General features: G+C 45.5%; 2 protein-coding genes across 9 annotated transcripts in view; both read left to right on the plus strand.

Moving 5' to 3' along the window:
- The window catches only part of LOC110487925 (phosphoprotein associated with glycosphingolipid-enriched microdomains 1), a 109,081-nt gene extending 93,838 nt beyond the window's left edge, over nt 1-15,243 (plus strand). For 4 of the 8 annotated variants that reach the window (XM_090227553.1, XM_090227551.1, XM_090227550.1 and 1 more), the window contains 4 exons: nt 951-1,053; nt 1,633-2,081; nt 2,209-2,715; nt 9,759-15,243. In XM_090227553.1, the coding sequence (XP_090083679.1) occupies nt 951-1,053; nt 1,633-2,081; nt 2,209-2,715; nt 9,759-10,097 (1,398 nt within the window). In that variant the 3' untranslated portion in view covers nt 10,098-15,243. The remainder of the gene's footprint in view (nt 1-950; nt 1,054-1,632; nt 2,082-2,208; nt 2,716-9,758) is intronic. The other 4 variants (XM_090227557.1, XM_090227554.1, XM_090227555.1 and 1 more) reach the window with 1 other exon arrangement.
- A 2,586-nt stretch (nt 15,244-17,829) lies between these two features.
- LOC110487927 (zinc finger protein 704) overlaps nt 17,830-21,814 on the plus strand; it is a 78,090-nt gene continuing 74,105 nt past the window's right edge. The window contains exon 1 of the mRNA XM_021559844.3: nt 17,830-18,674. Coding sequence (XP_021415519.2) covers nt 18,414-18,674 — 261 coding nt within the window. The 5' untranslated portion in view covers nt 17,830-18,413. The remainder of the gene's footprint in view (nt 18,675-21,814) is intronic.

The following is a 21,814-nucleotide window of genomic DNA, read 5'->3' on the forward strand; positions in this document are numbered from 1 at the left end:
CCAAGAAACACGAGCAATGGACATTAGACCGTTGGAAATCATTAGAAGTCCAAATTTGAGATTTTTGGTTCCAGCCGCCGTGTCTTTGTGAGACGCAGAGTATGTGAACGGATGATCTCTGCATGTGTGGTTCCCATCGTGAAGCATGGAGGAGGAGGTGTGATGGTGGGGGAATGCTTTTCTGGTGACACTGTCTGTAATTTATTTACAATTCAAGACACACTTAACCAGCATGGTTACCACAGCATTCTGCAGAGATATGTCATTTCATCAGGTTGGCACTTAGTGGGACTATCATTTGTTTTTCAATAGGACAATGACCCAACACACCACCAGGCTGTGCAAGGGCTATTTGACCAAGAAAGAGAGTGATGGAGTGATGCATCAGATTACCTGGCCTCCACAATCACCCGACCTCAACCCAATTGAGATGGTTTGGGATGAGTTGGACCGCAGAGTGTACGAAAAGCAGCCAACAAGTGCTCAGCATATGTGGGAACTCCTTCAAGACTGTTGGAAAAACATTCCAGGTGAATCTGGTTGAGAGAATGCCAAGAGTGTGCAAAGCTGTCATCAAGGCAAAGGGTGGCTACTTTGAAGAATCTCAAATATATTTTGATTTGTTTAACACTTTTTTGGGTTACTACATGATTTCATATGTGTTATTTCATAGTTTTGATGTCTTAACTATTATTCTACAATGTAGAAAATAGTACAAATAAAGAAATACCCTTGAAAGAGTAGGTGTGTCCAAACTTTTGACTGGTACTATATATATAATGTATATAACTCCACTTATCCAAAGTGACTTATAGTACAGCGTGTGGATATATTTGTAGTATATGTATTTACTGAACCACACAGGACCACACAGGGTAAAACTGATCCTAGACCTGTGTTTATAACAAGCCACATATCCCCATCCTAACCCAGTCTTTGTCGTTCTATAGGTGTCTGAGAGAGAGACATTTACCGGTAGTCAGTCTGTGGACAGCCCAGGGACTGACCTATTGGTGAGCAGCTCACACAACGGCCCACTAACCAGTGGTACAGGTAACACACACACACACACACACACTCGACGACCGCTTCTGCATGTGTTGTTTATTGTTTGTTGCCATTTCATTCATGACTTTTTAAATAGTGTAATATTCATTAGGCCATCCAGACCATCTACATTTAGCCTATTCTTCACTTTACTTACTTGGCTATTGCTTTTGATTTCCACACCTGTGGCAGTCTAACCCATGAGGCATGTTCCACTTACGGTCTGGTAACAGATATGTGTTGTAGCCAGCTCCCCTGTTGGTCGCCATGCCAAATGTTAGGCCCGCTGGCATGACAACCAATGTTAAAGGAGTTAACCAAGGTACAGATTAGATCTGTGAACGAACAGGCTAACTTGTCCAAATTGTCCACTGCAGCTTTCAAAGATGCAATGTTGTTGTTTAAGATTGAGGCTCCCCATACTCAAACTCTCTCTCTCTCTGTTAACCCAGCATAACCACCCACACATCATCTATCTTCCCTTTGTTGAGTCCAATTAAATTAAATCCAATCCAACTCAACTCAACAAAATTAAATTAAATTCAATTGAACTCAACTCAAATGTATTTATCCATCGTCCCCCAGTGTTGACAGACACCCAGGACAGCAGTCCCCAGCCCTCTGAGGAGATGCTGTCCAGTCAGTCAAATGTATTTATCCATCGTCCCCCAGTGTTGACAGACACCCAGGACAGCAGTCCCCAGCCCTCTGAGGAGATGCTGTCCAGTCAGTCAAATGTATTTATCCATCGTCCCCCAGTGTTGACAGACACCCAGGACAGCAGTCCCCAGCCCTCTGAGGAGATGCTGTCCAGTCAGTCAAATGTATTTATCCATCGTCCCCCAGTGTTGACAGACACCCAGGACAGCAGTCCCCAGCCCTCTGAGGAGATGCTGTCCAGTCAGTCTGAGCTGCGGAGCTCCAAGTGTCCCCAGGACCGCGAGCTGCCCAGCATCCCACCCAACAGCACCCTGGAGGGGATGGGATCTTCCAGCGGACCCCTTCTCCCTCCCTCTGGAGACGGCACCTACGAGGTATTAGGGATTTGTTGTTGTTGATGTTATTATGTATTTATTTTACTTGTGTTTGTATGGTTGTACTGTATCGACCCAGGAAGACTAGTCCTAATGTAGTGACGGCTGTCTTAATCAACTAAACTAGGTGGTGAAGGAGAGAGGCGGCGACTTGACGGCGTCCCGTGACGTGAGCGTTGAAGACTCCCTGTACGAGACGGTCAAAGAGCTGAAGGACCATCCAGGGAGCCTGGCTGCAGGTCTCCTCAACGGAGACGGTACTATGTCCCCCCTCAGCCCTGATGACAATGAAATTTCCCACCACCACCACCACCACAACCACCTCCCACCTCCCAACAACCCTCCAGCCCTCCACAACGGCCACCTCAGCCCTGGCTCCCCAGAGCGGGGGCCCCTGTGCGCGGGAGTGGAGTACGCCTCGGTGGATCTCAACAAGAAGAGCCGTTACAGTGCAGACCTGGAGGCCAGGCGCTCAGCCACCATCACTGCTGCTGTGAGCCCCACAGAGGAGCCCGAGGAGGAGGACAGACCCCCGCCTGTACCTGACAAGGTGCTGGATGAGAACGACAACCAGCCTACCATGATGGACGCAGGAGCGGTGGTGGTACTGGGGGCCGCGCTGCAAAACGGAGAGGTGAGGATCATGTTTATCTATGTTTGTGAAGGAGAAATACAGTACTTGTACAGTAGAAAGACAGCTCAACTGATTCCTGACTAGATGTGTTGATTCAGCCGTGAGCCACAAGTTAGAGTAGAAAGCAGAACAATGGGAAGAGCGTCTCTCCGTCGCTCTGTGTCTGATCGGCATTATGAGGTAGAGAGAAAGAGCAGGGAGAGAGAGAGAAAGAGCAGAGAGAGGAAGAGAGAGAGCGAAGGAAAAGATGGAGATGGAGAGAGAGAGAGAGAGTGAACAGTGCCATAAAAATTGAGAGAAGGAGAAGAGGTTGAAGAGTTGTAGTACTGGAGTCCGGTCCCAAGACCTCATATTGAGACCACATATTGAGACCACATATTGAGACCACAGATTGAGACCACATATTAAGACCACATATTGAAACCACAGATTGAGACCACATATTGAGTGTCTTGGTCTTGTCTTTTAGCAGGGGAGACTGGGGGAAGGGTTTGTGAGTCGCACGCTGTCTAAGGGGAGACTGGGGTGAAGGGTTTGTGAGTCGCACGCTGTCTAAGGGGAGCCTGGCGGAAGGGTTTGTGAGTCGCACGCTGTCTAAGGGGAGACTAGGGGAAGGGTTTGTGAGTCGCACACTGTCTAAGGGGAGACTAGGGGAAGGGTTTGTGAGTCGCACGCTGTCTAAGGGGAGACTGGGGGAAGGGTTTGTGAGTCGCACGCTGTCTAAGGGGAGACTAGGGGAAGGGTTTGTGAGTCGCACGCTGTCTAAGGTGAGACTGGGGGAAGGGTTTGTGAGTCGCACGCTGTCTAAGGTGAGACTGGGGGAAGGGTTTGTGAGTCGCACGCTGTCTAAGGTGAGACTGGGGGAAGGGTTTGTGAGTCGCACGCTGTCTAAGGGGAGACTGGGGGAAGGGTTTGTGAGTCGCACGCTGTCTAAGGGGAGACTGGGGGAAGGGTTTGTGAGTCGCACACTGTTCTGAAATGTTAAAGACATGCGCCAGTACTTTGGCTATTAGTACGTATCTTTTAAACCTTCTGTTTTGGGTTGTGTCAATGTGTAGTTCTTACATGCATAATCTATGAGAAGAGTTACTGTCTTACCTCAATTAGCTGCGAAATCCCTAGTTTGAAAGCGACTGTTTTCTGCAAACTGTGCAGCACCAAATCTTTAACACAGAAACACTGTACATGTTGAGCTCTTATTATGGTGCGATCTGACAAAATTACAAACATGATCTTGAATTGGACTCTCATTGTTCTGGTCTCTGTCTTGACTTGGACTTGTCCCCTTTCGCCCGTGTCCTGGGCCAGCTCCAGCCGTCCAGCCAATCAGCTAATCAGTAGTAAAAATGTTGACGCTCCAGCCATCCAGCCAATCAGCTAATCATTAATAACAGTGTTGAAACTCCAACCGTCCAGCCAATCAGCTAATCAGTAGTAAAAATGTTGAAGCTCCAGCCGTCCAGCCAATCAGCTAATCAGTAGTAAAAATGTTGAAACTCCAGCCGTCCAGCCAATCAGCTAATCAGTAGTAAAAATGTTGACGCTCCAGCCATCCAGCCAATCAGCTAATCATTAATAACAGTGTTGAAACTCCAACCGTCCAGCCAATCAGCTAATCAGTAGTAAAAATGTTGACGCTCCAGCCATCCAGTCAATCAGCTAATCAGTAGTAAAAATGTTGTGTTGGACAGCAGGTGACGCCTAGCCTAGTTTGATCCTCTGATGAAATATTGAACCAACCACGGGGCTGTGCTGGGTTGGGCTACCTACACTCCCAAAGCCTTTTCCGTCCTCCAGTGTCATAATCTGGAGTCAGCATTAATTATGTTCTTCGCCTCTCCCCCCACTTTGCCTTTTACACGTATGACACACGTATGACACACGTATGAACTGAATCACTTGGATACACACTTTCAGACACCCTGAGGCTGATTTAAGGTTTAACTCGTAACGTTCCTCTGTTACGGTGCGTCGGTGTGACTGGGGTTGGCTGGTGATTTGTCTTGTCAGACCGACAGGGGAATGAATGCGTGTGGTAATGCATGCAAAGCAGTGTGGAGAGGAGAGGAGGGGATGAGAAGGGGATGAGGAGGGGATGAGGAGGGGATGAGATGAGGAGAGGGGAAAAGCCTGGTGAGATCCAGCTGCCCACCGTCAGTCTGACAGACCTGGCAGAAATGAAGGATGACGCTCGGTGTGTGTGTGTGCGTGTGTGCGTGTGTGTGTGTTTGTGTGTTTAAGTCTGCTGGGTTCTCCCTCAGTTAGACCCTCAGCAAACACACACACACACACACACACACAATTTTGCTTTGTTCAACACTCTGCAATCTGCTCTTCCGCTCTGTAACACAGCTATTGAGCCATAATAACCAGAAATGACTCTGTTCTGTTGTCTGGAATAATTTGACTTTGCGTCTCCCGTGGCCTTAGAAGCTTTTGATTTACACAGAGGAAATGTAATTGACCTTGCCAGTCACAAGTGTGGCGCTCACAAGGGGCCATTATCTTAGATAAACTGCTATTCAGCATGTCACCAGGAGAGTTGTCTGTCAGCAAAGGGATAGAGGTTGATTATTTTTGTGTGTGTGCGCAATAGCCTGTGTGTTTGTGTGTGTGTGTGTGTGTGTGTGTGTGTGTGTGTGTGTGTGTGTGTGTGTGTGTGTGCGATAGCCTGTGTGTTTGTGTGTGTGTGTGTACCCATGTGAAACCTAACCACACACATTCTCTGGCTGACTGACACATTGGCATGTTGTCCTGACTACAACCAGGAATTGTTCCCGATGAACGATGGCCGGGCGGCAAGGTGCAATAGATGGTATAAAATACAGTATATACATATGATATGAGTAATGTAAGATATGTAAACATGATTAAAGTGGCATTATTTAAAGTGGCTAGTGATCCATTTATTAAAGTGGCCAGTGATTGGGTCTCAGTGTAGGCAGCAGCCTCTCTGAGTTAGTGATAGAAGCTGTTTTTCAAGTCTCTCTGTCCCAGCTTTGATGCACCTGTACTGACCTCGCCTTCTGGATGATAGCGGGGTGAACAGGCAGTGGCTTGGATGGTTGTTGTCCTTGATGATCTTTTTGGCCTTCCTGTGACATCGGGTGCTGTAAGTGTCATGAAGGGCAGGTAGTTTGCCCCCGGTGATGCGTTGTGCAGACCGCACCACCCTCAACCGCAGGGCTCTCCAGGTGAAGTTGCCGTACCAGGCGGTGATACAGCCCGACAGGATGCTTTCAATTGTGCATCTGTAAAAGTTTGTCAGGGTTTTGGGTGACAAGCCAAATTTCTTCAGCCTCCTGAGGTTGAAGAGGCGCTTTTGCGCCTTCTTCACCACACTGTCTGTGTGGGTGGACCATTTCAGGTTGTCTGTCTGAGCATGAAAGTGACTTGACAAAGAACAACTCTGGTCCCTAGTTTTCAGCTATAGTATGGTCAGGAAAAATGACCTGACTGCCATATCTAGGAACCATATCTTCTGGTCAAGTGGTGTAGTCGGGAACAACTCCTGGTTGTAGTCAGGAACAACTCCTGGTTGTAGTCAGGAACAACTCCTGGTTGTAGTCAGGAACAACTCCTGGTTGTAGTCAGGAACAATTCCTGGTTATAGTCAGGAACAACTCCTGGTTGTAGTCAGGAACAACTCCTGGTTGTAGTCGGGAACAATTCCTGGTTGTAGTCGGGAACAATTCCTGGTTGTAGTCGGGAACAACTCCATGTTGTAGTCGGGAACAATTCCTGGTTGTAGTCGGGAACAACTCCTGGTTGTAGTCGGGAACAACCCCTGGTTGTAGTCGGGAACAATTCCTGGTTGTAGTCGGGAACAACTCCTGGTTGTAGTCAGGAACAACTCCTGGTTGTAGTCAGGAACAACTCCTGGTTGTAGTCAGGAACAACTCCTGGTTGTAGTCAGGAACAACTCCTGGTTGTAGTCAGGAACAACCCTTGGTTGTAGTCAGGAACAACTCTTGGTTGTAGTCAGGAACAACCCCTGGTTGTAGTCAGGAACAACCCTTGGTTGTAGTCAGGAACAACTCCTGGTTGTAGTCAGGAACAACTCCTGGTTGTAGTCAGGAACAACTCCTGGTTGTAGTCAGGAACAACTCCTGGTTGTAGTCAGGAACAACCCTTGGTTGTAGTCAGGAACAACTCCTGGTTGTAGTCAGGAACAACTCCTGGTTGTAGTCAGGAACAACCCTTGGTTGTAGTCAGGAACAACTCCTGGTTGTAGTCAGGAACAACTCCTGGTTGTAGTCAGGAACAACCCTTGGTTGTAGTCAGGAACAACTCCTGGTTGTAGTCAGGAACAACTCCTGGTTGTAGTCAGGAACAACCCTTGGTTGTAGTCAGGAACAACTCCTGGTTGTAGTCAGGAACAACTCCTGGTTGTAGTCAGGAACAACCCTTGGTTGTAGTCAGGAACAACCCTTGGTTGTAGTCAGGAACAACTCCTGGTTGTAGTCAGGAACAACTCCTGGTTGTAGTCAGGAACAACCCTTGGTTGTAGTCAGGAACAACTCCTGGTTGTAGTCGGGAACAACTCCTGGTTGTAGTCAGGAACAACTCCTGGTTGTAGTCAGGAACAACCCTTGGTTGTAGTCAGGAACAACTCCTGGTTGTAGTCAGGAACAACTCCTGGTTGTAGTCAGGAACAATTCCTGGTTGTAGTCGGGAACAACTCCTGGTTGTAGTCAGGAACAACTCCTGGTTGTAGTCAGGAACAACCCTTGGTTGTAGTCAGGAACAACTCCTGGTTGTAGTCAGGAACAACTCCTGGTTGTAGTCAGGAACAACCCTTGGTTGTAGTCAGGAACAACTCCTGGTTGTAGTCAGGAACAACTCCTGGTTGTAGTCAGGAACAACTCCTGGTTGTAGTCAGGAACAACCCTTGGTTGTAGTCAGGAACAACTCCTGGTTGTAGTCAGGAACAACTCCTGGTTGTAGTCAGGAACAACTCCTGGTTGTAGTCAGGAACAACCCTTGGTTGTAGTCAGGAACAACTCCTGGTTGTAGTCAGGAACAACTCCTGGTTGTAGTCAGGAACTACTCTTGGTGGTAGTCATGAAACTACTTACAGTACTTAACTGTACTGGCACTTTAATTTGTAAAGGTACGTGGACAAAGACTTTAGGGACACTGAATTAGAACAGACTAACATTACAAGAGAAACATGGAGGCTCGTTGATGACAGGGGCAAGAGCTTATCTTCATGATTCCACACCGCTGCGCTCCAAGGCAATCAAATGAATTGATTCGCTAATTAAGCCAAAAACAAAAGCAAATCTGTTGAGTTTTGACAATGTGCATCCATAGAGGAATCGTATCGATTCAGTGCTCTCTGAGGTAGAAACAAAGTCCCCACCAACCCCTGTGTAACGATGTACGTCTTATATGTCCTCATACAGTATGTCCTTGACCAAGTGAAAGATGGACTTTAAAACAGGCTCCATCCTCACAGTACCGCCAACCTCTATGAGACGTGAAGTAGCAGCTAGCCAGTCACCATCTCTGATATTGACATTATTATTATTAGATATGTCAGGCTCACTGTGACCTCACCTGGTTATTAGATATGTCAGTCTCACTGTGACCTCACCTGGTTATTAGATATGTCAGTCTCACTGTGACCTCACCTGGTTATTAGATATGTCAGCCTCACTGTGACCTCACCTGGTTATTAGATATGTCAGTCTCACTGTGACCCCACCTGGTTATTAGATATGTCAGCCTCACTGTGACCTCACCTGGTTATTAGATATGTCAGTCTCACTGTGACCTCACCTGGTTATTAGATATGTCAGTCTCACTGTGACCTCACCTGGTTATTAGATATGTCAGTCTCACTGTGACCTCACCTGGTTATTAGATATGTCAGTCTCACTGTGACCTCACCTGGTTATTAGATATGTCAGTCTCACTGTGACCTCACCTGGTTATTAGATATGTCAGTCTCACTGTGACCCCACCTGGTTATTAGATATGTCAGCCTCACTGTGACCTCACCTGGTTATTAGATATGTCAGTCTCACTGTGACCTCACCTGGTTATTAGATATGTCAGCCTCACTGTGACCTCACCTGGTTATTAGATATGTCAGTCTCACTGTGACCTCACCTGGTTATTAGATTTGTCAGTCTCACTGTGACCTCACCTGGTTATTAGATATGTCAGCCTCACTGTGACCTCACCTGGTTATTAGATATGTCAGTCTCACTGTGACCTCACCTGGTTATTAGATATGTCAGTCTCACTGTGACCTCACCTGGTTATTAGATATGTCAGTCTCACTGTGACCTCACCTGGTTATTAGATATGTCAGCCTCACTGTGACCTCACCTGGTTATTAGATATGTCAGCCTCACTGTGACCTCACCTGGTTATTAGATATGTCAATCTCACTGTGACCTCACCTGGTTATTAGATATGTCAGCCTCACTGTGACCTCACCTGGTTATTAGATATGTCAGCCTCACTGTGACCTCACCTGGTTATTAGATATGTCAGTCTCACTGTGACCTCACCTGGTTATTAGATATGTCAGCCTCACTGTGACCTCACCTGGTTATTAGATATGTCAGCCTCACTGTGACCTCACCTGGTTATTAGATATGTCAGTCTCACTGTGACCTCACCTGGTTATTAGATATGTCAGTCTCACTGTGACCTCACCTGGTTATTAGATATGTCAGCCTCACTGTGACCTCACCTGGTTATTAGATATGTCAGTCTCACTGTGACCTCACCTGGTTATTAGATATGTCAGCCTCACTGTGACCTCACCTGGTTATTAGATATGTCAGTCTCACTGTGACCTCACCTGGTTATTAGATATGTCAGTCTCACTGTGACCCCACCTGGTTATTAGATATGTCAGCCTCACTGTGACCTCACCTGGTTATTAGATATGTCAGCCTCACTGTGACCTCACCTGGTTATTAGATATGTCAGCCTCACTGTGACCTCACCTAAATAAAACAAAGGCCTTTGATGTTCACACTGACTGCACCCCCCCCCCCCCCCCCCTCTCTCTCTCTCTCCAGCTGTCAGACATGTACTCCACGGTGGGGAAGCCAGGTCTAGATGTGGAGGAGAAGGAGAGTGACTACAGCAGCATTGCTGATATCAAGGGTCTGGTCCCCGAGTATTCCTCCAGTGATCTCTACGCTACCGTCAGGGACATCCACCCCCAGCCCAGAGAGGGGGAGTCAGACCCCCAGGGACCCCCCACAGAGAGCATCGAGCCTGGCTACGAGATCATCCACATCCCTAAGACTGGCAGTGGACAGGACTTGGGGCTGGGGAACCAGGTTCAGGAGCCAGACTATGAGAGTGTAGGTGAGCTGGCCCTGGGGTTGAACAGGGAGAGCTCCCGTCTCTGACTGCCTATGGACCCTGAAGCCTGAGTTTCTGGGGCCTCACCCTCCACCCCAGCCATTAACCTCACTCCTAGCCTCACCCTCAACCCCAGCCATTAACCTCACTCCTAGCCTCACCCTCAACCCCAGCCATTAACCTCACTCCTAGCCTCACCCTCAACCCCAGCCATTAACCTCACTCCTAGCCTCACCCTCCACCCCAGCCATTAATCTCACTCCTAGCCTCACCCTCCACCCCAGCCATTAACCTCACTCCTAGCCTCACCCTCAACCCCAGCCATTAACCTCACTCCTAGCCTCACCCTCAACCCCAGCCATTAACCTCACCCTCAACCCCGGCCATTAGCCTAACTCCTGTCCTCACCCTCAACCCCAGCCATTAACCTCACTCCTAGCCTCACCCTCAACCCCAGCCATTAGCCTAACTCCTAGCTTCACCCTCAACCGCAGCCATTAGCCTAACTCCTAACCTCACCCTCAACCACAGCCATTAGCCTAACTCCTAACCTCACCCTCAACCCCAGCCTAACTCCTAGCCTCAACCCCAGCCATTAGCCTAACTCCTAGTCTCACCCTCAACCCCAGCCATTAGCCTAACTCCTAGCCTCAATCCCAGCCATTAGCCTAACTCCTAGTCTCACGCTCAATCCCAGCCATTAGCCTAACTCCTAGCCTCACTCTCAACCCCAGCCATTAGCCTAACTCCTAGCCTCACCCTCAACCACAGCCATTAGCCTAACTCCTAACCTCACCCTCAACCCCAGCCTAACTCCTAACCTCACCCTCAACCCCAGCCATTAGCCTAACTCCTAGTCTCACCCTCAACCCCAGCCATTAGCCTAACTCCTAGTCTCACCCTCAACCCCAGCCATTAGCCTAACTCCTAGCCTCAATCCCAGCCATTAGCCTAACTCCTAGTCTCACTCTCAATCCCAGCCATTAGCCTAACTCCTAGCCTCACTCTCAACCCCAGCCATTAGCCTAACTCCTAGTCTCACTCTCAACCCCAGCCATTAGCCTAACTCCTAGTCTCATTCTCAATCCCAGCCATTAGCCTAACTCCTAGCCTCACCCACAACCAGCAGCCCTGATGTGAGGGACACCACCACATAGTTCTGAACTACAACCTTCAACCCTACCATCTATCACCAATTCAGGGTTTCCACTCACTGCCCCCTCAGTGCAGTTTGGGTGCGCCCACCGCCCAAGGTTATCTGATTGAACTATAATCTTAACTAGCCCTCGTCCATTCATGGTGCCCTTAAATTACTGAACTATGAAATCACCGTCCATTGTCAAGTTGTTGGCCTCCGCCCTCTTTGTTATCATCGACTGCTGTCAATGTGATTATCCATCACCATCATAATCCCTTTATCAGACTACAGAGTGATCCATTCCTAGGCATTTATAACCAGTCATTACAAATTGAGTCAATGTTATGAGGCTGGTGACAAGCTGACTGGCCAGTTCCATTTGTCAGTGCCTTTTGATTGAAAACCACTTAGTCTTTGTGCCATAATGTCGTTCTATAAAGGTCTGAGTTTAAAGGTTTCCCCACAATGTAGTGGCACTTTTTACATCATCCGTTCTTCCTTCCTATGTGCCCCGTTTCATTCAGAACTTCATGAGAGATATGACAGATATGAGAGATATGACAGATATGACAGATATGACAGATATGACAGATATGACAGATATGAGAGATATGAGAGATCTGATAGATATGAGAAATATGGGCGATATGAGAGATATGACAGATAAGACAGATATGAGAGATATGACAGATATGACAGATATGACAGATATGAGAGATATGACAGATATGACAGATATGAGAGATATGACAGATATGATAGATATGAGAAATATGAGAGATGTGAGAGATATGATAGATATGAGAAATGTGGGCGATATGAGAGATATGACAGATATGACAGATATGAGAGATGTGAGAGATATGATAGATATGAGAAATATGGGTGATATGAGATATATGACAGATATGATAGATATGAGAGATATGATAGATATGACAGATATGACAGATATGAGAGATGTGAGAGATATGATAGATATGAGAGATGACAGATATGACAGATATGAGAGATATGACAGATATGACAGATATGAGAGATTTGAGAGATATGATAGATATGAGAAATATGGGCGATATGACAGATATGATAGATATGACAGATATCAGAGAACGAGATATGAGATATGATAGATATGAGAGATGTGATAGATATGAGAGATATGACAGATATGACAGATATCAGAGATATGGGCGATATGAGAGATATGAGAGATATGTGAGATATGTGTACTTACATACTATTGAAACAATAAGTAGCAGCAAGTCAGGCATCTAGCAGCAAGTTTAGACATCTAAACTCGAAATAGAACGGCTTGTTTTAGTTTCTAAAGCATTTTAAAAACATTTCACATGTCAACCGTTTGATCAAATTCCTATTTATTTCAAGATGATGGATCATTGTGTGATTTAAAGGATATCAGGAAGGGCGTTTGTTTATGTGGGAAACTTTAAGAGCTTTTGTTCTGTACATGGGATAAAGAGAAGAAGAAGTAGGTTGCCGTGGTAATAAAGTAGTAGTCAAGGTACTCATAAATGATTGTGACTTTTAAAAAAGGACTTATTTGTTCAACAACAAGACAACCAATGGTGAGACCATATCTATCAATGTTGTGATTTCTTCTTAAAATCTTGTGAGAATTGTTCAACTCAGTTGTTTTTCTTTTTTATATTTCTTCACAGGATTCAAAATGTATTTAAAATACTTGTATTCTCTCAATGTGACAATATGCAACAGCAAAACTGTGTGTGTTAATGCATCTGATTTGATGAAGGTGTATATTATGTGTTTGAATGGAGTGTTTATGTTTCTGCTTACCCTAATGTACTAATTATGTATTAATATGTTAGAAAATTATTCTAAAGCACAAAGTGTCAAAAACATTATGGTACAGCTTGTGTACAGAGCTTATAGCAGCTTCATCCTAAATACAATGAGTGGACAAAACATTAGGAACACCTTCCTAATATTGAGTTAAACCCCTTTTTAACCTCAGAACAGCCTCAATTCGTCAGGGCATGGACTCTACAAGGTGGATGGTGGACCATTCTTGATACACACAGGAAACTGTTGAGCGTGAAAAACCCAGCAGCGTTGTAGTTCTTGACACACTCAAACTGGTGCGCCTGGCATCTACTACCATACCCCGTTCAAAGGCACTTACATTTTTTGTCTTGCACATTCACCCTCATAATAGCACACATACACAATCCATGTCTCAATTGTCTCAAGGCTTAAAAATCCTTCTTTAACCCGTCTCCTCCCCTTCATCTTTAACCGGTCTCCTCCCCTTCATCTACACTGATTGAAGTGGATTTAACAAGTGACGTCAATAAGGGATCATAGCTTTCACCTGGTCAGTCTGTCATGGAAAGAGCAGGTGTTCCTAATGTTTTGTTCACTCAGTGTATTTACCTATTCATGGGCACAATTTGAATATTTTAACTAGCATGTGACGACATGCCAACCGAGGCCTGTATATAGTTAGAGAACTATTTTATCCATTTCTTACACAGTTATTGTATGAATTTGCGAATGGTAAAGTATATTTTGTGGTATGTACGACTGTGATGTGGACTGGTTTATAGTGGCTGTGAAACCACCTACAGTGCAGTAAGTCCACGGTGTCATTTAAAAGGTATTCAATAGGAAAAGTGTGCCCCTCACTCGGACCGTGACCCAACTATTGTTGATAAGATACCGTTTGTGATTGAATGGTGGCTCACACATGTTTTGGGTTCTGTATTCAGTTTAATTACCAGGACACCGACGCATTGTTTATTTTGTTATTTTATCTTATTAATATGGTACATTGTGGTGTTTTAATGTTTTTTAAAACATGAAGGTTGAAGCTGCTACTTTTATTTTTTTTTTTTAAAGAACAGAAAATGAATTCATGTCTGAATGAATATTGTTGTGTGGTGTTTATTTTCAGACTAAGCGAGTAAATTCTGACTGTGAATAAGTAGCTATTGCATTGATGATATCTACGTTCGACAGAAAAACACTGATATTAGCCTATTTTCCATCCCATTTCTCTGTTATCTCAATATTGGACATTATTGTTGTACGCAGAGTGAGTGAGTGCATATTTCATTAAACATGTTTGAGTTTGTATAAGCTTGTTGACGACAAATCCAGCACCCAGGTTGACTGATATTAGATTCATGAATGATATTCAATAAGAAGAGAAAGGACTGACCCCTTTAAATTAGCCACAATTGATAAATGTGCATTAAAGATGATATACATTTCAGTAAGAGAGAAAAGCAGGTGCCTTCCCAACACACTACATTTACACACATTTTATAGAGTAATTGTCTTTGTGATTAACTTGAATGAAATAACATGATACATGGTCTTCCGTCCAGATTTCAGATTAGTTCATGGAGCAGGGGAATGCCAGCATTAAAACATAATAGTGTCGCTAGAAATGCCATAACAAAAGGTCTGTCAGAGAGGAGCATTAGTGCCGAATCTCAAAACCAGCGGTACCAAACACACACACACACACGCTCTGATAGGTGAGTGGGTTAGGGGGAGGTGGGGGTAGTATCGAGCCCACTCTAATAATGAGGCATGGCACCCTCTCATTCAGCCCACTCTAATAATGAGGCATAGCACACTCTCATTCAGCCCACTCTAATAATGAGGCATGGCAACCTCTCATTCAGCTCACTCTAATAATGAGGCATAGCACCCTCTCATTCAGCCCACTGTAATAATGAGATATAGCACCCTCTCATTCAGCGCACTCTAATAATGAGACAATGCATTCTCAACAAGCAGCAGAGAATTCCTTACCATCATCTTTCATTGTGGTGATTGTCTCCCAAATGGCACCCTATTGCCTATGTGGTGCGCTACTTCGGGCTCTGGTCAAAAATAGTGCACTATACAGGCATAGGGAATCGGTTGTCATTTGGGATACATCCAGAGCAATGCTTTCTTTGGCAGTTATGAGCACATCTGTCATAAGATTCCGTCTGGCTTCCTGTGTATGCATGTAAATATTTTATGACCATAAATGGAAAATATTAAAACATATATAACAAGTATGTGTTTTTTTTTTATTCATGAAGAAAGCTTGCAGAAGAGAATGGTGTTTTTACACATTTAAGTTGCTACATTGACTGGCTATTTGCAACAGTATTGCATTTATTGTTTGTAAGTCTGGTTCGTCATGTTAGCTGTAAAACAGGCTCAGATGCAGCATTATTACAAAGCAAAATAGTTTTATCTGGGTTTTTATCTGGGTGGAAAGGGTGTTAGGCCTACTCTGACCAAAAGAGGGAGAAGTATTACACTAGGTAGCACTTTGATTTCACAGCAGGCCTACACATTCTGAGGAATTGAGAGGGAAATATCCAAAGCACCGCTAGACCCCACTTGTACTTCACTACATGACCGCTTGCCCATGTTCTGTTAGTATGTGGACACCAGAACATCTCATTCCAAAATCATTCCAACCCCCCCCCCCCCCCCTGCCTCCACTCTTCTGGGAAGGCTTTCCACTAGATGTTGGAACATTGCTATGGGGACTTGCTTCCATTCAGCCTCAAGAGCATTAGTGAGGTCGTGCGCTGATGTTGGGCGATTAGGCCTGGTTCGCAGTCGGCATTCCAATTCATCCCAAAGGTGTTAGGATAGGGTTGAGGTCAGGGTTCTGTGAAGGCCTGTCAAGATGTTAAGTTCTTCCACACCGATCTTGACAAACCATTTCTGTATGGACCTCTCTTTGTGCACGGGGACATTGTCATACTAAAACAGGAAAGGGCCTTCCCCGAACTGTTGCCACAAAGATGGAAGCACAGAATCGTCACTGGAACTAAGGGGCCCGAACCATAAAAAAACAGACCATTATTCCTCCTCCACCAAAATTTACAGTTGGCACTATGCATTCGGGCAGATAGTGTTCTCTTGGAAACCGCCAAACCCAGTTTCGTTCGTTATACTGCCAGATGGCGACCCGTGATTCATCACTCCGGAGAACGCATTTCCACTGCTCCAGAGTCCAATGGTGGCGAGCTTTACACCACGCTTGGCATTGCGCATGGGGATCTTAGGCTTGTGTACGGCTGCTCGGCCATGGAAACCCATTTCATGAAGCTCCCGACGAACAGTTCTTGTGCTGATATTTCTCCTAGATGCAGTTTGGAACTGGGTAGTGAGTGTTGCAACCGAGGTTAGGTGATTTTTACGCGCTACATGCTTCAGCACTCTACGGTCCCGTTCTGTGAGTCTGTGTGGCCTACCACTTTGCGGCTGAGCCGTTGTTGCTCCTAGACGTTTCCACTTCACAATAACAGCACTTACAGTTGACCTGCTCTAGCAGGGCAGAAATAGTTGGAACGGTGGCATCCTATGATGGTGCCACATTGCAAGTCACTGATCTCTTCAGTAAGGCCATTCTACTGCCAATGTTTACTAAGGAGATTGCATGGGGGTGTGCTGTGTCAGTACCTGGTATGGCTGAAATAGCCAAATCCACTAATTTGAAGGGGTGTCCACATATATCAGGTATTCTCTTTAGTTGGCTTCTTAGCCTACCCAGTTGAAACAGTGCCTTATAAAGTGCAACCAGTTAGTGTTGTAGCTCAGTTGGATAGGCTTGATTTTGTGTGACTATGGCAATGGAAAGATTTCTGACCCATTTTTCTGATAGTCATCATCAAATGAATGACTTTATTATTGTTTGACCCTGCTGGTCATCTATAAACATTTGAACATCTTGCCCATGTTCTGTTATAATCTCCACCAGGCACAGCCAGAAGAGGACTGGCCACCCCTCATAGCCTGGTTCCTCTCTAGGGGAGTTTTCCCTAGCCACAATCAAATCAAATCAAAGTTTATTTGTCACGTGCGCCGGATACAACATGCGCCGAAAACAACAGATGTGCCTCTACATCTGCATTGCTAGCTGTTTGGGGTTTTAGGCTGGTTTTCTGTATAGAAATGTAATTTGTACACACTGCATGTAGACTTTTGTATTGTGTTATTGACTGTACGTTTGTTTGTGTGTAACTCTGTGTTGTTGTTTGTGTCGCACTGCTTTGCTTTATCTTGGCCAGGTCGCAGTTGTAAATGAAAACTTGTTCTCAACTGGCCTACCTGGTTAAATACAGGTAAAAAAAACACTTTGTGACATTGTCTGATGTAAAAAGGGCTTCAGAAATACATTTGATTGATTTGGTTGATTACCGGATGCCTTATAGATCCAGGAGCAATGCTTTTACATAATGGCTTTCATAGCTCCTAAAATAACACTTTATGTAAGCTAAGCCAAGTGTACAGAAATATACAGGGCTTAGATTTGCTTTCAAAACGATTGATAGAGACATAGTAGCACTGGCTTCTCAATAATCCATACCGAGCCTGGCTGGTTTAAGTTTTTATTTTCACTAGATTCTCCCTCTTTTTCTCCTCTCATCTAACCCCTCCCTCCTCCTTTTCTCCTCTTCTCTCCATCCTTGCGTCATTGTTTTGAATGGAGCATCCTTTCCGGATTCATTTACCTTCTGTTGGAGCGAAACTGACACAGAAAAGGGAGCGTAGCCCATTGGAGGCGTGTGCTCTGTGGACCAATGGGAGCTGGAGTCGGCCGCTGGACCGCACATGTTTATAGGCAGCATTCCGCCGGTACAGACGCTGGCTCCTGGCATTCGGCTACGAACTGGATTTTCTCAAATCTGGATCCGGAGTCACTTTACGCGGCTATTTCAGCAAATTTCATCCTGTCAGACGGAAAACCAGTGTACAATATGTGTGAAATTTGAATTATATTTCGGGTAGACCAACATTTATCGCTTTGTTTGTATATTGGCAAAGCCATTTTGTTGGGTTTAAAGATTGCTGTACAAATGTCATTGTCGGTCCGAGAATGTTTGGCTGTTCCGTCTTTTTGTGCTTTCTCGTGAGTTTAGCGGGGACAGTCAGGAAAACAAACAGATCGAACGAAGAAAGATCGAAAGCCGGTCGGTTGAAGAGGTTATTTTGGCGGGGAATGATTCGCTTTCATGCATTCCTTAATCGGTGCTTGTTGCTTTTCCTACACATATTCGTGCTTTCGAATATCATTCGTTTTGAACCGTGGTAGCAGCAGAGTATAGTCTATCCGCTTCGGTGTTGTGTTTTAATGTCCGTGTTTACAGTATCAATTTTAGCTAATTCGACGTCCATCGATAGATATTTACCGCTTCTAATTCGGTGTTAAACATTTACCGCTATGCATACGAGGCGTTTGGTAAAGCGTTCGATCCTGGGGAGCCGGGTGTTTACGCCGAGTCCGACAGGGGACGGGGCTCCGTTGTCAGGACTGGTTCAGGCTGTCAAGCAGCAGGAAAACAGAGACGTTTCAACCGGACCCCGGCGTAATGTCTACATGGTGTTAATGCAAGACGGAAGTCTGAAAGAATTCTCAGAGGACGAGATAGCGGTGGGCTTCAACCAAACGACTGCGAAAGGACCGCTCAGATCGAGCTTGAAGGTGTGGGTGACTGTGTGTGTGTGTGTGCGTGTGTGTGTGTGGCCGGGGAGATGGCTGTTATTGTTGTGCAGCGGTGTTTTGCAGCGTTTAATCGCTTCGTGCACAGATAGAACGGGAACATTTGATCAAATACCATTTTATTGGTCACATGCGCGGACTACAACAGGTGTAGTAGACTTTACAGTGAAACAAGTGTTACACGCATTGTCTGCCGCTGCAACAAGCCATTTCAATGATGGGCAGACAGTAACACAACCAGAATAATCCAGGTGATTTTCTTTCTGTTATGGTGCTGATTGAATGTTAACAATGGACTGTCAACATATTTAGCATCACACACAGGAGGACAAAGGGGTTCCCGTTGAATGATTATGTTAGGGCCAGCGCAGTGTTTACATGACCTATCTAGTGGGTGGGTAGCCGAGGCAAACAACACACGCTCTGTAGCGTTGATGTAATAAACCGGTCCCAGATTGTACACAACGGCAATTCATCAGCATTGACCTGTCATTGCATTGAAATAATACTTTTGTTCAATTGTAGGATAACTAATTTAGAATAAAATAGCATATGTCATATTTTATGCCACGCTGGGTTGGACGTTGTCTTCCTACATATCAATGTGCTTTTTTTCTTGATATGAGAGTAACCTAATTGCCTGCATTTGAAAGTTCCAGCCTGACGGTGTCTTAATGGTTTCACAACAAAGATGGTCTGGTAAGCAGTTGCCTGCCTGGCGGTTCCTTATGACCAACAACTACTAGGAAAACAGCTCCTATTATGAGAGGGGAATGCATGGGGCTGTTGGATAACACTGCGTTTTTAAATAATATACTGTGATGCGTTGTGATATATTTAAGAGGTGTGATATATTTAAGAGGATAACAAGCAGGATTATGATATCATGTATCTTGTGTTATTGTGAATGTAGCCTATAAATACGTATTTGGGGATTGATCCAAGCATGTTCAGTCACTGGAATGCACAGTGAACGAAACAGGCATATGGATACCAACAAATTCAAGTATTATATCTTCATCATGGAACGACAGAAATGCAAGATGTCGTAGTGCCTGTATTCATATTAGAGGCGACGATTATGATTTTTCAACGCTGATACCGATTATTGGAGGACCAAAAAAAGATGATACCGATTAATCAACTTATTTATATATATATATATATATATATATATATATACACACACACACACACACAGTGGGGAGAACAAGTATTTGATACACTGCCGATTTTGCAGGTTTTCCTACTTACAAAGCATGTAGAGGTCTGTAATTTTTTTAAATCATAGGTACACTTCAACTGTGAGAGACGGAATCTAAAACAAAAATCCAGAAAATCACATTGTATGATTTTTAAGTAATTAATTTGCATTTTATTGCATGACATAAGTATTTGATCACCTACCAACCAGTAAGAATTCCGGCTCTCACAGACCTGTTAGTATTTCTTTAAGAAGCCCTGCTGTTCTCCACTCGTTACCTGTATTAACTGCACCTGTTTGAACTCGTTACCTGTATAAAAGACAGCTGTCCACACACTCAATCAAACAGGTCTCCGGTCTTGGTCTGGTCTCGAACACAACCCTGTCAGTCTCCATAATGTTGAAAGACAAGATGTGGACAGAATCATGGGGCAGAGGCGAGGAGGGCGGAAGGAGGTGTGAGAGATGTGTAACTGAAGATGATCACATCGCCCAGAAAGCAGCTGCTGTAGCAGCCATAGTAACAGAGCGTGGCTCAGAGAAGAATCTGGAGCTCTGGCTAGATGCCCAGAATGTCAAATAATCACCATGCTTTTGGGGAGGAGGGGGGGATAGCCACTTGTTGACTTGTTGTGAGGGAAGGAGGAGGGCATGGAGGGGATGGATGGAGGAGGGGTGGGTGGGAGAATGCCAATTGTTCACTTGTTGTTGTGAGAGAAGGAGGAGGGGATGGAGGGAGGAGGGGATGGATGGAGGGAGGGGATGGATGGATGGATGAGGGTGGGAGGGAGGAGGGGATGGGTGGGTGGGAGGGGATGGCTGTTGGGAGGAGGGGGTGGCTGGATGGACTGAGGAGAATAGGGAGGAGGGGATGGCTGTTGGGAGGAGGGGGTGGCTGGATGGAGGAGAGGATGGATGGAGGGAGGAGAAGAGGGAGGAAGGGAGGAGGGGATGGATGGATGGAGGGAGGAGAAGAGGGAGGAAGGGAGGAGGGGATGGATGGAGGGAGGAGGGGAGGTGGGAGAATGCCACTTGTTGTGAGTAAGAAGGTATGGTGTTGACGACCAAGTGCCATTACGGGTGGAGATAAAGACGTATGACGTTGTTGATTAATATCAGTCCCTTACTGAAGCTGTCGGGCTGGAAGCTGTCGGGCTGGAGTCACTGACTCTTTGTTCTCCAGCAGTCTGCTCCTCATTGGTCGGTTTGCCACCGTTTGCCTGCATGTCACACGGGGCCAAGTTTACATTAGTTCATGATGGCTGCTAATCAGATGCAAGAGAGAGTGAGGCTGGTTCGGTTGACGTGCGGCGTGTTCCTCTGCCAAAAGCATTCACCAGGCAGTGTAGCCAAGGCAAGGCCTCCCCCTCCTTCCTTTTAGATAGGGATCAACACAAGTACTTTCTGTTTAGAGCGCTGCCAGAGGAGGGCTGTGTTGGTCTTTAGAGATGGACTTATCAGTGTCCTGACTGGCTGCTGTGTTGGTCTTTAGAGATGGACTTATCAGTGTCCTGACTGGCTGCTGTGTTGGTCTTTAGAGATGGACTTATCAGTGTCCTGACTGGCTGCTGTGTTGGTCTTTAGAGATGGACTTATCAGTGTCCTGACTGGCTGCTGTGTTGGTCTATAGAGATGGACTTATCAGTGTCCTGACTGGCTGCTGTGTTGGTCTTTAGAGATGGACTTATCAGTGTCCTGACTGGCTGCTGTGTTGGTCTTTAGAGATGGACTTATCAGTGTCCTGACTGGCTGCTGTGTTGGTCTTTAGAGATGGACTTATCAGTGTCCTGACTGGCTGCTGTGTTGGTCTTTAGAGATGGACTTATCAGTGTCCTGACTGGCTGCTGTGTTGGTCTATAGAGATGGACTTATCAGTGTCCTGACTGGCTGCTGTGTTGGTCTTTAGAAATGGACTTAT

The sequence above is a fragment of the Oncorhynchus mykiss genome, chromosome 30, assembly GCF_057628025.1.
Source record: "Oncorhynchus mykiss isolate SJ-2025 chromosome 30, ASM5762802v1, whole genome shotgun sequence".
In the NCBI taxonomy this organism is placed as follows: domain Eukaryota; kingdom Metazoa; phylum Chordata; class Actinopteri; order Salmoniformes; family Salmonidae; genus Oncorhynchus; species Oncorhynchus mykiss.